Source organism: Hoplias malabaricus, chromosome 2 (genome assembly GCF_029633855.1).
Source record: "Hoplias malabaricus isolate fHopMal1 chromosome 2, fHopMal1.hap1, whole genome shotgun sequence".
In the NCBI taxonomy this organism is placed as follows: domain Eukaryota; kingdom Metazoa; phylum Chordata; class Actinopteri; order Characiformes; family Erythrinidae; genus Hoplias; species Hoplias malabaricus.
Genome location: NC_089801.1, coordinates 62,246,513 through 62,264,552, shown reverse-complemented (window position 1 = coordinate 62,264,552; position 18,040 = coordinate 62,246,513). Strand labels below are relative to the sequence as shown.

The window sequence follows — 18,040 nt, the reverse complement described above, 5'->3', positions numbered from 1 at the left end:
CGATGCTGCCAAAGAAAATAAAATGGCTAAACTGCCTTGCCAGAGCTAGCCCTTGAAAAAAAAAAAATACAGATGGTGGCTCCTGCCCCTTACCTAGTGTATCTAAACAGAGATTTTACTATGTACTATTTGTGTGTGTAGTCACGACCAACATGCCTGTCCACACATTGCTGGAAAAAAAAAAAAACTTAGGCTGTTTCTCAATACAAAGTATGTCAAGTTCGAACTGTCGAACTTGGTAGTACAAACTACCGAGACCCATGAATACAAACTCCCAAGGGTGCTGTGATTGTTCGGTAATGTCAGGATCGCGCGGACTGATGGGAGGCGGACACACTTGCTAAAACAGTGATTTTTATTAAACAGAAGATAACAAAACAGATAGACAAACTAGGACAACATGACAGGAACCTTAGATAAAGAAAGATCTAGACAGAGAGAGACTTTGAAAGAATGACCTAGACAGAGAGACATGGACAGAAAGAGAGAACTGGAAAAACAGGGAACTGGACAGAGAGAGAGCTAAACAGACAGAGCTACAGAGGCTAAACTAGAACACAGAATGAAACTAGAACACAGAACTAAACAGAGTAATACAAATAGACAAACTAAACAACTCACAAAGAAACGTGGGGAAACGTCTTTGGGAAACGTCATCAGTCTCGGCCCAATCACTGTTCCATCTATAAGTCCACATCTAGCCAAGAACAGTTCAGATACCCAGATGTGTTCTTGCTTCACCCAGAATATCGTGAATGCACTGGTACATGACTTCTGTAGACTTGAAAGAGTCAGATATCCCAGAATGCATTTTGCACCAACCTCGGCTAAGTATATAATAACCACAGCGTTCTCGGGAGTTTGTACTCGCTAGTCGAACTCACCAAGTTTATGTTAACACGCAGATTGGTCCTTTTATATGTCAAGACCCGCCACCCAGTAAGCCACAAAAATACAGTTTGTTGGAGAAGCAGCATACAGCGAGTCTTGATTGGTCCAACAGCTCTTGTAATCACATGCAGTAGAGAGTAAAAAAGAAAAAAGGAAAAAATAAACTATAGAAAACACACTGGCACTAACACTTGCTTTAACACACAATGACTGCCGAAACTAAGACAAAGACAGGGATTCTAAACATCTAATCTCAACACCTCATAGTTCTGTCACACAACCAATAGCAACCAGTAACAAGAGAAACACGAGGATTAGAGGATGGGCCACAAGGACCAAATCAAAACAGAAACATGAAACAGGACAAACACACAAAAGCACACAGGCTGAATAAACACAGAGACTATGACAAAAGGCAGGGGCAGAATGTGACACACTCCAGAATTAGCAGCAAAATCAAGTAAATTAGCATTGTCCAAATCTTGTCGTTAGTACAGGTTTATGTCCTCTTTCATATCAAAGAAAAAATAACTGCTTTGTCATGTTTATCATAGCACAAGCAATAGGAGCACTGAATATGTGTTAAATATACCACAACCAGTTATTGTTTCTTATTTTAACTGTACATACACTAATATGAAACAGATTATCTCTTTCATGCAGAACATAATTTTGTCTCTGGTATTTCTAAAGCTTGCTCCCTATTTCGGGTTGCCAGATTGTGTCAGAGATCTTACACATGAACATAAGCACACTGAAACAACATCACAATACACAAATATAGGTTTATGCAGAAATGCATGCACCTATACAATACCCATAATGTAGGTTTACCTTCTTATGTATATAATACACAAAGATAGCTATTTTAAAGGTTTAACCACGTGTCCTTCAGAAGGAATAATCAGTCATTATCAGTCAGTGGATCTGAAAGAATGGTCAATTAGTGTAAAAAAAAGGGATGGTCAAAATATTATCGCTGATCTGTGTTTACCCAAATATATTACACACGTGCATTATATAAAACAATATGAATATATGTATGAGTGATTAATCGTGTTAACCGAGGCCAATAACTGATTTATCTTAAAGCAAGTTCCTGAGGGCAGGAGAGGGTTCCTCCTCATGCTATTATTCAAAACCAACAATAATGTTGAAGAGCGACAGCAAGAGTTTCCCTGGTATTGCCTTAATTTCTGAAAAATATTGAGTAAAAGAAGGGTTTAACAAAATGTTTCTACATGTTGTCATTCATAAGTTTTAGAAAGACAGAAGATTGCCCAAAATGGCAATGTTTTGTAGTTGTTTTGTTATTTATAAACAAAGGAAAGCTAATGATGGTACCATTGTTCTATAGCAAATAAGGTTATTTCCAACAACTCTACACTTTAGCATTAATTAAAATGAATGTTTAAAAAATGTGTTGTTGATTTTTTTTCTGAAATATCTTCCTCCATCCAGGTAGCTCCCCCTGCGCATGCTCACTTGGTTCTAGATGTACTGGAAGAACTGGCACCTGTGTCTGTGACATTAAAATCCCCGTGTCCTTCAACAGACGTTCAGGTTCTGATTGGTTTTAATCATTGTAAAATCTAAGACAGCAAGAACACTGCCCAGGAAAGTGTAGGGAAATGATTCAGGTTGCATTGTAGTTAAAGCAGACATGAATCAAAGTTTAATGATACTCCAGTATGATGCAGTCCTGAGCTAAAATATGCATCACTCCCTGTTCATTGACTAGAGTTCACCAAAATGAATTTCCTTGTTTAAAAACACAATGCTGGCTTCTAATGTGAACTGAACAAATGCTAATATAAAACATCTTCATTATTTGATGTGGAACTATATTATGTCTCTTTTAAAAAATTTATTTTTAATGCTTGTTCCCTATTTAGTTTTGTCAGATTTTGCCAGAGACCTTACACATGAACACGGAGAAAACACCTTGAAGAAATATCACAATGCACAAACATGCAAATAACAGCACTAACTGTGTCAGGGGCGGAGTAAATGCAGATCAGGTGTTCTCCATGAGTCTTGATTGGGCCCAGACATTAAAATATATTCATATACCTTATTTAAAATTGTTAATTATATAAAAAAATAAATAGTAAAGCGCAGCAGGTAGTGTCGCAGTCACACAGCTCCAGGGGCCTGGAGGTTGTGGGTTTGATTCCCGCTCCGGGTGACTGTCTGTGAGGAGTTGGTGTGTTCTCCCCGTGTCCGCGTGGGTTTCCTCCGGGTGCTCCGGTTTCCTCCCACAGTCCAAAAACATACGTAGGTAGGTGGACTGGTGACTCCAAAGTGTCCGTAGGTGTGAGTGTGTGAGTGAATGTGTGTGTGTCTGTGTTGCCCTGTGAAGGACTGGCGCCCCCTCCAGGGTGTATTCCCTGCCTTGCGCCCAATGATTCCAGGTAGGCTCTGGACCTACCACGACCCTGAACTGGATAAGCGGTTACAGATAATGAATGAATTTATATATTATATTCATATTCTTGGCAATTCTCCAGATCAAATTACAAATTTGTTTTCTTATCTTGTCCTCAGCAGTAGAGGTTGGATTAAAGTCCAAACACTATTGTACTGAGTCCCTGTAGATACAGAAGTCAAGCTGATGAGAGAAATACTTCACTACGAGCCAAACCTGCAGTCTGTGTTTGAATGCTCGGACATGTCATGTACAAATTCATTGAATGTTTATTTCTCATTCAGGGTAGGGCAAACTAACCGTCTGTTTCAGATTGTATACTGAATCAATTTACTTATTTACAAACTCTAATATTTCAGAATTTGCTGTTGGAATTTTGATAAACCAGAACTTGGATTTAGATAATCTGGACTTCATTGCTGATATTTTGTCCACATTGGTGTCACACCTCCTTAACAGCAAGAAAACACAGCTAAACAGCACCCTACAATACGCTGTGGTGGGTCATTGAGTTTATTTTATTGTTGCCTTCAGAGCAAAACCTTGTATCACCATTTTTAGGGCTCTTTTTAACAGTTGCTGCAGTTTTTGAAAAATGAATGGAATGAAGAAAATGGTCAGAAATAGCTTTGCCATGCGCTAAGATGTATATTTCCTCCTCCTGTATGTTAACACTCTTGGAGATGCAAGATTTTGTCATTGATGATATGAAGCATGATATCATGCAGTACATTTAAAATATGTTAATAGTTACTGGCTTCATTTGACTTGAGGACAATTTGATCAATTTAATTCCTTTAATTTAAAGCGCAAATAACAGAAGATTCCATAAGTATAATTTTACAATATCCAGGAAATTATACCTGCAATTGACAGATTAAGTGTATTTTATGATTTAGTGATTTAGTGAATTCAAGCTCTGCTGAACAGAGGCTTGTGAAGCATTAACTTAATTGTAATTAAAACATAGTTTTTATCAAATTCACATGATGTTTTATCACAATTTACTGCTCTCCAGTCGGTTTGTACTGGAAACCAGACACGTTTACAAATCTCCAGTGTTTGTAAATTAATAATATCCAAACTCCGTTCGGTATGCTAGGCTCTCTCTCTCTCTCTCTCTCTCTCTCTCTCTCTCTCTCTCTCTCTCTTTCTCTGCTCATGGGAGCGAAAATGCATCTATCATTTTTTAGACAACAGAGATAACCCCAAACCTTCAAAAGCATGAACTAAAATGAGGATATTGCTCTATTCCTGCTCTATAGGTGGGTGATATTGATTTATTTTTTGCTGTTTTGGTTCATGCAAGGTGCAAATGCTCCTGAATTCAAGAGATGACTAACTGCATTACTGAACTAAACAACCTAAGTTACAAATGAGTTTCTGTGGTAAAACTTACAGACAATTTACACGTCAGCTATGTACAAACAATCCTTGTTTTTCCTCTCAAACATATTGTTCAACATTAATAGACACAGAGGACACAGAGATTATGAATGTAAACAACCCAGAGAGAACTGCTTTCCCCAAAACCATAGACGTCCCCTTTAAGTGGTTTGAAGTGGAGAAGTGATCGCACAGCTCTCCTTGCTGCGTAAACTACATAGAGTTAAAATGAGGGAAAATAGAGGAGATGAACAGAGGAGTAAGCAAAGCATGTTGTTTGGGTGAAGAAAGTACAATTACGTGTCAGTGGGGTGTGATTGTGTGATTGTGTTCCTACACTAACAGATGTAAACAGTGGATTACTGCAGTGGATTAGAGATGGTTATTAAAAACTTTACAACTCGAAACATTGAGGAACAACAGCGCCACCTCAAGGCTGAAATCCACACAACTCAAAGTGGTGTTCCTAAGTGCTGTAATGTGTAGTGTAGATAAAAAAAAATGTTCCTCACTACAGAGTGACAAACAGCATCAGAAAGAATCAGCAGCACAGGACTTTCAGGAAATGGATATCTGAGTTAATGGGAATGATAATTTAAACTGATCAAACTTAACATTATTACCACTTCCATTTTTCTCGATACAATGTCTGTTCTCGCAGCTCCACTGTCCACAGGACTTTGTAGATCTACAACTACAGCCTGTAGTCTACATGTTGCTCTGCATACTTGATTCCCCCCTTTCACCCTGTTCTTCAATGTTCAGGAACCCCCCAGAACAGAACACTAATGTGGTAGTTGTGATGGTGTGATAGTGTGTGTTGCACTGGTACGAGTGGATCAGACACAGCAGTGCTGCTGGAGTCTTTAAACGACTCAGTGTCGCTGCAGGACTGCGAACAGTCCACCAACAAAAAAACATCCAGTGTGCTGTGTCATTGATGAAGGACCAAAAGATGACCAACACACACTGTGCATTGACAGATGAGCTGCTGTCTCTGACTTTACATCTACAAGGTGGACCAGTGACGTAGGAGTGTCTCACAGAGTGGAACATGAGTGGACACAGGTTTTTAAATCTCCAACAGCACTGCAGTGTCTGTCCACTCGTACCAGCACAACAAACACTAACACATCACCACCACGTCAGTGTTATTGCAGCACAGAGAATGATCCACCACCACCACATCACACCTGCTCTGTGGGGCTTCTGACCATTCAAGAACAGAGTGAAAGCGAGACAATAAAGGCATACATAAAAATATATGGACTGGACTAAAGTGCTCTTGTGTGGTCAGTGGGTCTCAGATAATGGACAGTGAGTAAGAACAAGGAGATGGTCATAATGTTATGATTGATGTATGTACTGTAGGTAACTGTACACTTTCACCTTGGTGGCAATAGTTTGGGTACACTCTGTCCTATGCCAGATATGACTGTGCCCCTGTATACAAAGTGAGGTCCATAAAGAAATGGCTTGTTGAGTTTGGTGTAAAAGAATTATAGTTGCCTACAGAGTCCTGACCTCCAACAACATTTTCACAAACATTTTGTCATGTAGTATTTGATTAAACTAGATCACAGTACAACAATGTTCCTTTACTAAAAGAACAGTCACAGTGTAATGTTTTCCTTTCTGAGATTCCCGTCTGAATACAGAAAAAAAATCTTTAAAGAAAGACCAAGATTCTTTGAACATGCTGATGGTTTTTATAACTTCTTTTATTTCTTCTTTTGGCTAGGACGGTGATGGTGTTCAATTATGTATGAACCAAAAAGCTGCAATATTAAACAGACATTGTACTTACCTCTATATAAGCAGTAATGACAAGTGCAAATGTGGTCCACCACATAAAGGTAAGAGTCTAACAGATGGACCCATGATTATGATTAGGTTAGGGGCTAGGTCAGATACACTTTGGGTATGTCAGGTGTCTGCCCTACCTCTCTTGTTTTCAAAGGGACGAGGCCAGTTTTTGTCAACAGTACCCACACAGCGGACAGGGACAAGCAAATGCCAAAGCATTTAGCAAAAATGATAATAACCATTGCAGTTTAATAAACTTTACTTCTATTTGTGACCAGACATTAAGAAATGGTTTCATGACAATTATGTAACATGGTCAACTAAGGCCAAGTCAGGTCATAAGGAATATTGGTGCACTTGTACGTTCTGCCAGACAAGACTTCTTAAGTCAACATGCGAATGATGGGAAATGAGTGATACTGTAAAATCCATTGAAACACTACAAATACTAAATTCTGATATAATTAGACAAATAGACATGGATGTGTCATTGTGTGGCTGTGTGAATAGCATAAATCACATTAAATCTGACTTTTTAAAATCAGATTGGGCTACTTTCACATGTGGCAATGAGATCCAATCAACATCAAACCTGTGGCAATGGAACTCTGTCTGAACCGTCAGATCAGAATTCATGTGACTTTTATGTTATTCCAGCCATTGAGAATGAACTCTGGACTACGGACCAAATAATTTTCATTTTAATTTGAGGTGTTTATGAAGTGTAAACTGGAAAAGCATTTTTGTTTTGTAGAAAATATATACGGGGAAATAAATAACTTGGGAAAAGTCTTAGTCGATGTTCCTTTCTCCCATTTATGTGAAAACAAACTTTGTGGTAAGGCACCAGTTTCCTCCCATGGTCCAAAAATCACACATTGGTAGGTGGATTGGAGACTCAAAGTATCCAAAAGTGTGTGAGCAAATATGTGAGTGTTTTCCTCCAGGGTGTGTTCCTACCTTGCACACAGTGATTCTGGGTAGGCTCTGGATCAACCACAACCCTGAAGTGGATAAGTGTTTACAGACAAAGACTGAATGAATTAAGTGTATTTGAAGAGTGTCGTTTTTAGTAGTTCTATATCAGTTTCATATTGTTTATGTTGGTATGAAGCTGCACTAATGTGGATTATGTAAATATTTAAATCATTATGTCAGCGCTAGTCTAGTTCACTTTGGAAACATTTTGTTCGCAATAGACCTTGGAATTTTGCTCTTAGAGCAAAATAACATCGGTTCACTTTTTAATATTTTTTACAGGCTTTAATTTTTGCTCAGTTTTTAACACAAAGCTCATGTGGAATAAAATAAAAGGGAGGTGTTGCATGCAGGTAAGTTTATGAGTGTGATCTGTTCAGAGTGCTGTCAGAAAAAGTCACAATAGACAGTGTGAACAACAAAACAAAAAAAAATTAGATTTGTTCATAAAACCAAATTTGGGCCACTTTGACCTGCTATGTGAACATAGCCTACTTTACTATTACAGTACTGTTCCATAAGGGGCACCCAAGAACAATAAAGCTCATGGAACTGGATGAAATCAACAACTCCTTTCCTGTGCCATGGCTGAGGCAAATATAGCTTATTGAAAGAGATATTCATTAAAATTGAATGCCAAATAAAATTCAGTTATTTCACAAAACAGTCTTAAAAACACTGGTAAAGACAGAAGGAAACATGTCAGGGGCCACTTTGGGATTTATCTGTGCACATGCCCTACAGACATGCCATTGATACACAAAGTTACAGAGCAGTTTCTTACAAAAATCATCAGTGAAATTTGTCAGAAACACGAAATGTGTCAGAAAAACGTTTTATATGAAAGTTTTAAAGCTGTGTTAGGATGCAGACGGTCTGATTGTGAATCTTTGTCTCTCTCACTCTCTAGTTGAAGTGTGCAGTGGTGGCAGGATTTCTGCACTACTTCTTCTTCTCTGCGTTTGTGTGGATGCTGATTGATGCGGTTCTGCTTTTCATCTCTGTGAAGAACCTCACAAAAATCAGAATCAATCTGGAGGAGGCATTTAACTGGAAAACTGCGATTCTAATTGGATATCTGATTCCTCTGATTGTGGTGGCTGTGTCTGATGCAGCAGTGCATGATGGATACAACACCACTGTGTGAGTATGGGGCAACAAGGCAGGGTTTCATCAGGCAGAGTGTGGGTTTATCTAATACAGCTATAGTGTAGTAAAACAACTGAAGCACATATTAATATTATTAATATATATTATTATTAGTGCTTTCTTTGATCCAATAAATTATATGATATATAAGGGCAGCCATGTTGTAATTGTTGGAGGAGCGGGCTAGAATGTAATGGTGTGGAGGGAATGTGGGAACATTGATGTCGTCCTGCCTTGGTCCACATCTGAGTTGCCTTTGAACAAGGGACCTAGACCCCAACTGTTCTCTCAGTGTGTTTTCACTGATCTTCTTACACTAATGTGTGATTTTGTTCACTGCCATGTATGGGTTAAATGCTGATGACACAATCATTTTTATTGATTTTAATAATAAACAGAATAAGACGTAATATATCCTATGCCAATCCAATCCATAGTAGCTTCACATATTGTCAACCCAACCAGCACCCACAATGTTCCCATAATCTTCTTTATTTATTTATTTCATTTAGCAGACGCTTTTATCCAAAGTGACTTACAATGATAGTACAAAAATATAAAAATTAAAACATTAAACATATAAAAATTAAAACATTAAACAACAATCTTTGACCATTTAAATCCTAACCCAAACCAATAGGTTTGCAGTGGCCATTTATGATCTGTTCAGCAACCAGCTATACCTAACACTGAAGCTTACACATTGGGTCCAGCCCTTGTGTACCCACCTTAGCCACTGCATTGCTAGCTCATCCCAAGGTTCATCAGGTAGGCCCCACCCGTGTTCAGTATTTCGCTGAATTAAGCCCATGACACCTCCGGAAGGCTCAATAGTGAAGTCTGGTGTCCCAGACCTACCCCCACTCTAAGCCAGTTTTACAGCCCTACCAGCCATCAACAACCGTAAATCCTCACTGGCCTCCCTGGTGATTAAGGCTGTACCTAGCCTGACTGGCACTGTTAGTGCATTCTCATTGCCACCAGTTCCATTTTTTCAAGGTATTTTATGCTGTAAAATGACAAAGAAAATCATATTACGTTTAATTTTCATATTTAATTTCAGGTGGTGGGGTATTGTCCACAGTGGCCACTCTGTTCTGAAAAATGTTACTGGTGCTGTAACTTGACTTGTACACATTGTTCTTGATGCAGGGACATGGGAATGATTAGTGACCATATCTACAGCTGACAGGTCATACTACCCCTGATAGCAAGGAGATGGCAGACCACTGTTGGCCCACCGAGGGCAAAGTTGGAGGTCCACTAGGGTTTTGGACAGCGTTTTCTGGGTGGACCACTGCTGATTAAACAGAATTTTAGACAAAATGCCAGATTTTAGCACTTTTCCACCGTCCAATTTACACAGTCCAATTCTTTATAAGTAAGATTAGTAAATCATTTTAATCTAGCACAGTAACAACATTTGAGCATAATCATTTTATATCAGGTTTATACTCAAGATTATATCTCTCATAGTTGTAGGTAATATTTGTATTAGTTTGTTTTCCAGAATAAAAGTCTCTGTGATTTTAAAATCTGTTTGAAGAGATTAAATGTTAGTTATATGCTGTACAGGACAGTAATCTAAGTGGTCTGAGGGTGGACCAGCAGTGGTCAGTGGTGTGCCAGCTTTTTTATGGCAGTGGACCGATATATGCTCGCTGTCTTGGACAGTCTAGAACTGAACGCCAATTTCTATGCTGCAGCTGTCATTATCACATTTTTCACTACTAAATTAGCTTCAGTTCATGTTTCACACCAATAAACTGTCTTTTTGCGTGTAGTCTACTAGCTTACCTATAAAAATCGCTGTTAAAACACTGTCAACACATTTAACTATTAAGTTTAACTTGAAATCAATGGAGACTGATGGCAGTGGCTGGCACTAAAGACCACATCTACAACCACTTCCAAAGCACTGGTGACACAAGGAACCTCTGGCACAGCATTCAGGTCATCACCAACTACAGAACAGTATCCCCCACCACCCTCTTGAGTACTAAATTCTATGTACATTCTGAAGCACAGCAGGACTTGGGGAGGAAGACCAATCCTTCCAAAAATGACCAGGGGCTGTTTCTGTCATTGGCTGATGTGAGGAAAATTCTGAGTCACTCCATAGAAGTATACTAGACCAGTCAATATTCCTGGCTGTGTTCAGGGAAAGAGCAGACCAACTGCTGGATATTTTCATGGATATCTTCAACATTTCTCTCAACTGTGCCATTTTACCAACATGAGGAGTCAGTGTACAGAGAGGTGGTGCAGAGATTGTCTGGTATAAAATAAATGTGATCCAAATGTGGACAAAATAATGAAGATCATTTTCAGGAGACCTCTGTTTATTCATTCATTGTCTGTAACCGCTTATTCAGTTCAGGGTTGCACTGTGTCCAGTTGATTTCTGGATGCTTTCATTGGTTCCATTGTGACTAGATACTACTCACTTTGAAATATGCTTAACAACAAATTTTCAGCCAGTAAATAGTTTCATGAGACCAAAACAGAGAAGATTCTAATGTACAGTGTGGTACTCAGCATTGTTGTGTAATATATCTAACTGTGTAAATCTGTGGTTTGTGTGTCTCTCATCAGATGCTGGCTTAAACATAAAACACGCTTTTCCTGGAGTTTTTATGGCCCTGTTTATTTCATTCTTGCTGTAAGTACTGTACGACAGGGAAAGGACTACTAACAAAATTAATGAGGTGATAGCATTACCTTCACTGTGTTAGTGTCTCAATGCTTGTTAGAAGGTTAACATTTTCCCCCTCATAGCATAAAGACTACATACTTCAAATTATTCAATAAATAAACTTTTTTTTAATTTAATATTTTATTGATTTTCATCCAGATTTTTCCCTCTTTGCAGTTAAACATTATCCTCTTTGTTGCCATCATCATCATTATTGCCTTCACTCTGACAAAACTCAACAGTGACATCTTACAGAGGGGACAGTCTCTGGCTGATAAAAAACTCATTATAAGCATCCTGTTTAAAACCATGACCAGGTTTTTCACCCTCGGTTGCCCATGGATGGTGAGTTTGATCATGTTCAAAATGGTGGAGTACAACAGCGTTGTGATCCTCATCTCCCTGCAGAGCACATTCATCTTCTTCACCCACTGTGTCCTCAACCAAGAGGTCAGTCAACACAAGGACACCCACACTCACTTATAATAATCTCTCCCAAAACAGGCTCCCAGTCATACTGTAAAAAGAAGGGTTTGGACACTGACCACTTATAATTTGCTTCTGGTAAAGTGAGCACTAAATATTGTCAGGTAAGAGTAAGAGCACCACAAACTGGTATATGGATGGTATCTGGCAGTCACCAGTTATTTAATACAACAACAACAATAACAAAAAACATAGATCATTCATACAAAATTAATGCATTATTGTATTATTATAGGGCGGCACGGTGGCGCAGTCACACAGCTCCAGGGACCTGGAGGTTGTGGGTTCGATTCCCGCTCCGGGTGACTGTCTGTGAGGAGTTGGTGTGTTCTCCCCGTGTCCGCGTGGGTTTCCTCCGGGTGCTCCGGTTTCCTCAAAAACACACGTTAGTAGGTGGATTGGTGACTCAAAAGTGTCCGTAGGTGCGAGTGTGTGAGTGAATGTGTGTGTGTGTCTGTGTTGCCCTGTGAAGGACTGGCGCTCCCTCCAGGGTTTATTCCTAACAAAAAAATGTAAAGAATATATTATTTATTTATGAAAAATGAATAGAATAGTTTTTACTTTTAATTCAGTTTTGTAATCTAAAATCATATTTAGAAGGCCCATGGAACCAACCAGGTGAGCCCTGCCTCGTCCCCTCTCCGAGATAAAAATCTTCAAATTTGGCCCCTTTTGCCGCAGTTCCGCCCTCGCGCACCAGGTGGCGGCAGGACGTCCGGGATCCAATCTATTTTAGATTAGATTGGAATAGATTGGATCCCACTTCCAATTTATTTCATTTGGCTTAAATAGATTGGAAGTGGGATCCAATGGGCTAAACATCCCACTTCCAATATATTCCCATTCAAATTCATACATGGGTTTTGGACACCCCTTACAAGGGTCCGAATGACCCCAAATTTAAATATGTTTATCATGGACACCCCACGAGACAGTGTGTGAACGGGCGTAAGCCTAGGGTGTTGTTTTCTATTAAAAATCCTTCAAAAGATCCCATTGTTCTGTGTAAAACATTTGAATGAAAACAAAGGTCAGGGTGACAGTTGGAGAACATTTTTCAGGAATAAATTTGCTGATATTTTTTTCGATATTACGCAAGCTCCCAGTGACCCCATCTTCAGATGATTCAGTAGTTGACGCCGTGAAGTCGGCAGACCCCCCCAAGCACAGTTTCTGGACATCCCACTATTCCCATTTGTGGCATTCAAATTCATATATGGGTTTTGGACCCTTAAAAGGGTCAGAATGACCCCGAATTTCAATATGTTTATTGTGGACACCCCACGAGACAGCGTGTGAAATTGCGTAAGCCTAAGTGGTTGTTTTCTATTAAAAATCCCTGAAGAGGTTCAGTTTCTGTCTGAACTCCCACTTCCAATCTATCAGCTTCAATTCAAATAGATTGGGAGTGGGATCGGTCAGTTCTGTGTCCAACGTCCCACTTCCAATATATGGACTTCAATTCAAATAGATTGGGAGTAGGAACGGTCAGTTTCGAGTCCGACGTCCCACTTCCAATCTATTGCCTTCAATTCAAATAGATTGGGAGTGAGATCCATCAGTTCAGAGTCCGACGTCCCACTTCCAATCTATTGCCTTCAATTCAAATAGATTGGGAGTGGGATCGGTCAGTTCCGAGTCCGACATCCCACTTCCAATCTATTGCCTTCAATTCAAATAGATTGGGAATGGGATTGGTCAGTCTCCTGTTTCCAATCTTTTTTACCTTTTTTACCTGTAGGAGCGACACAAAGCAAAAACTGCATGTTGCCCAGTTCCAATTTATTATGTCAATTCAAATAGATTGGAAGTGGGATTTTACCGCGGGAGGATGATGTTGCAACCAGTTTCAAGTGTCGTTGGAACAAAATAAGCACTGTGGAGAAGTGTTTGTTATCCCCATATATTCATGCATAGTTCAATGGTGCCTCTAGTGAGTCCCTCGAACTAGCTATTGCCCTTGGTTATCAATTTGGAAAAAAGTAAGTACCCAACGTCCACTGCCAATTTATTTAAGTGGGCCATGGGATCCCATATCACAATACGATCCCTCGCACAAACTAGGCATCCGTTGGCAATTTATTTGAATGAGCTTTTTTCCGAAAACCCACTGCCAGCTGTACTTACATTTTCTTACACCTTATTTAATAGGCACTTACACCATGCCTTATTTGTAAAATGTTTGTAAGATAACCAGTAATAATCACATATTTCTAGTATCTCGCCCTTTACTTACTCAGTACTTATTTTATCTTATACTGACCAATAGTGCTGCTGCTCTATCTCTACCTTCTCTGAACTGAAACTGCAGCAGCGTTCATGGTTTCAGTTCCAAAACGAGAGATATTACAGAAATATTTCATGTGGATTACAAATTACAACACAGCGAGAGTCACATTATACTCCAGTGTTCTGTTGAGTTGTGCTACACTGTGGAAATGTGCAACATAGTGTTTTTACGTTTTTAAATACAGCCACCTAAATTAAAGGTAGGACACTTGGATAGACTAAAAGAGTATAATAGAAAATGCCCCCTATAGAATTAAAAGCAAGACATATGCACAGCCTTAATCCCCTATGAGGGCAAAATAAGGTAATTAAAAGTTTAATTTCAGCCTATGTCTGGCATTTACACTAGTAGATCTTTCCTTTGTTCAGATTTCAAAAGGTGATCTTACGTACGTAAAAAGGTTGGTGACCACTAGTGTAGAGCATGGGTGAATAACACAACTATGTGGGCATGCTGTGCTCAGAGGGAAGGAGAGGTGTAGTCACTCATCCATAAAGACTGTGGTCTGCAGGTGGTGAAGTCCATAATCCAGCTGCATAGTTGATTTATTAGATTTATTTCAAGAGTGTTTAGTTTGGAGACAAGTCTGGACAGGATTATGGAAGTCAGAAATTGAAATCAAGAATCAGCATCATGACATATAGTGAGGTGAAATAGTGTTTGCCCACTTCATTTTTTTTTTCATGTTTCAGATTATAAAATTTAAATATTAGTTAAAGACAACACAAGTAAACACAAACTGCAGTTTTGAAATGAAGGTTTCCAAACCTACACGACCCTGTGTGAAAAAGTAAAACATAACTTAACTGTGGTTTATCACCCATGAGTTCAATTTTTCGAGCCATACCCAGGCCTGATTACTGCCACACCAGTTCTCAATCAAAATACAACATAAATAGGACTGCCTCACAAAGTCAAGTAGACCAATAGATCCTCAAAAGCCAGACATCATTCCAAAAAAAGAAATTCAGGAACAAATGAGAAAGAAAGTAATTGAGATCAATCAGTCTGGAAAAGTTTATAAAGTAATTTTGAAGTTTTAGGACTCCAGTGTCAGAGAGTCATTATCCACAAACAATGAAAACATGGAACAGTGGTGAACCTTCCCAAGAGTGGCCGGCCATCAAAATTACCCCAAGAGTGCAGCAATGACTCTTCTAAGAGGTCACAAAAGACCCCACGACATCATTCAAAAAACTGCAGGCCTCACTTGCCTCAGTTAAGGTCAGTGTTCATGACTTCACCATAAGAAAGAGACTCGGCAAAAATGCATGGCAGAGTGTCAAGATGAAAAACACTGCTGAGTCAAAGAACATTAAGGCTCGTGTCAATTTTGCCAGAAAACATCTTGATGAGCCCCAAGACTCTTGGGAAAATGCTCTGTGGACTGACAAGACAAAAGTTGAACTTTTTGAAGGTGTGTGTGCCATTACATCTGGTGTAAAAGTAACACTGCATTTCAGAAAAAGAACATCATACCTACAGTAAAATATGGTGGTTGTAGTGTGATGGTCTGGGGCTGTTTTGCTGCTTCAGGACCTGGAAGACTTGCTGTGATAAATGGAATCATGAATTCCACTGTCTACCAAAAAATGCTGAAGGCCATCTGTTCATGTCCTCAAGCTGAAACAAACTTGGGTTCTGCAGCAGGACAATGATCTAAAACACACTAGAAAGTCCACCTCTGAATGGGTGAAGAAAAACAAAGTGAAGACTATGGAGTGGCCTAGTCAAAGTCCTGACCTAAATCCTATAGAGATGGTGTGGTATGACAACAATTCTGCAAAGATGAGTGAGCCAGAATTCCTCCACAGCTCTGTGAAAGACTCATTGCAAGTTACCACACAAGTTTGATTGCAATTGTTGCTACTAATCCAGTTCTTAGGTTTATGGGGCAAACACTTTTTCACACAGGGACATGTAGGTTTGGATTTTTTTTACTCCCTTAATAATAAAAACCTTCATTTAAAAACTGCATTATGTGTTTACTTGTGTTTACTCTGTGGAAAGGGCAGTGGAGGTTGGTCATCCCATGCTTTCAGAAGACTGCAGACTTTCATGTTCATCCATGGTTTTTAGTTTGGAAGTGTGCAAATTGGTTTTGTGTGAGTCACATCATCTACACACTTCTGGATGAATTCAGTAATAGATGCTGCATCCATCCATTATCTGTAACCGCTTATCCAATTATATTGGTCGCGGGGGGTCCAGAGCCTACCTGGAATCATCGGGCGCAAGGCGGGAATACACCCTGGAGGGGACGCCAGTCCTTCACAGGGCAACACAGACACACACACATTCACTCACACCTACGGACACTTCCGAGTCGCCAATCCACCTGCAACGTGTGTTTTTGGACTGTGGGAGGAAACCGGAGCACCCACGCGGACACGGGGAGAACACACTAACTCCTCACAGACAGTCACCCGGAGCGGGAATCGAACCCACAACCTCCAGGCCCCTGGAGCTGTGTGACTGCGACACTACCTGCTGCGCCACCGTGCCGCCCTAGATGCTGCATATTAATTTATATCAATCAAAGACTCATTTGTGGCTGCAATTTTAAAATTGTTCCAGTCAGTACACTAAAAAACAGTCCTGTAACTGTGACTCTTCAGTCTGTTCTCACTGTTGCTTTAACCTGTTTCAGCAGCTTCCGAATGGAGGCAGGGGGAAAGTGCTGAAAGCCTCCTTGTCTGAGCTGTGAAACATGAATACATTCTTTGCTTGAACTAGCCTCAAATTTTACCTGCACTTTTCTGCTCACAGGTGATGCAGCAGTTCTGGAGGTGGATACAAACTCTCGTTTTCTGCAAAAGGGCTGTTAACAACATCCAGACAACAGACACTGGAGTTTCCCATACACAAACTACCTAGAATCACCTTTAGGTTAACGTGTAACTTTACACTGAACAAGTTTTCTTTGAATCACATTAATTTTATTATGTTCTTAGCAAGGCTATATTGTCTGTGTGGGAATGTGAAGGTCAAATGTAGACACAATGTTTATACAGAAAATCAATAATCAATCGGGAAAACATGAATGATCTGGGGACATATGTGTGTAATTTCTGACAACTATTGAGGTATAAACTGAATAATTGTCTACAAATTCCAGACCTGTTTTAATAACCAAGACCAAGAAGATCTGTCCTTAACTTTGAACACTAAATGCATATTGCCAGACGCTCATTAGGTCATGGTTGTTGTCATGTAAAAAGCAGTGTTTGGTTAGCTATGACTGGTTTAATTCAGTTATAGAAGCTACATATGAACATATTGTGAAGATACTGTTCTTGATGATGCAAGCTATAATGAAAATTGAAGCTCCTGCAGATTAAAAACTGCACTCTTTATATATGTGTGATTTCAATAAAGAAGCATTAATCTTTCAGCTGTATTAAGTGTATTTGCAAAACTCATGCATGTAATGAGTTGGCAAATTCAGTAACTACTGCTGCTATTAGATGCAGTATCATGTTGCTTCTAGTGAACTGTCATTTTCAATTACTCTGTAAGTCGACACCTTTTCACCAAATCAGTTCATCACATTTCCACAGACATATTAATAGAGAATATTTAAAAATGTGCTATCAGTTATATTGGAGTGAGTTATTAGTAGTAAATATAGGCCTTCTGTGCTTCTCTACAACTGGACCAGAAACTCACTGGTTCAATCTCCAGGACCAGCAGGAGCGTGGGAATGGGGGAAGTGAAGGAAAAGTGCTGTCTCCTCCCTCAATATACATGGCTGAGTTACCCTTGAGCAAGGCACCTAAATCCCAACTGGTGTCTAGGCACTACATTTGGCAGCATGCCGCTCCTGTTTTGTGTGTAAGCTTGTGTGGGGGGGACAAATTATCACTACTTCTTTTAAACTCCCCAAATAAACTCTTTCCATCCTTAATTACTCAATTTAATTTTAACCTCT

General features: G+C 39.5%; 1 protein-coding gene across 1 annotated transcript in view; it reads left to right on the top strand.

The window, feature by feature from the left end:
- Positions 1-17,007, top strand: part of LOC136677697 (adhesion G protein-coupled receptor E4-like) — a 29,363-nt gene extending 12,356 nt beyond the window's left edge. The window contains exons 2-5 of the mRNA XM_066655298.1: positions 8,400-8,632; positions 11,234-11,300; positions 11,511-11,783; positions 16,879-17,007. Of these exons, the coding sequence (XP_066511395.1) occupies positions 8,400-8,632; positions 11,234-11,300; positions 11,511-11,783; positions 16,879-16,986 (681 nt within the window). The 3' untranslated portion in view covers positions 16,987-17,007. The remainder of the gene's footprint in view (positions 1-8,399; positions 8,633-11,233; positions 11,301-11,510; positions 11,784-16,878) is intronic.
- The last annotated feature ends 1,033 nt before the right edge of the window (positions 17,008-18,040 follow it).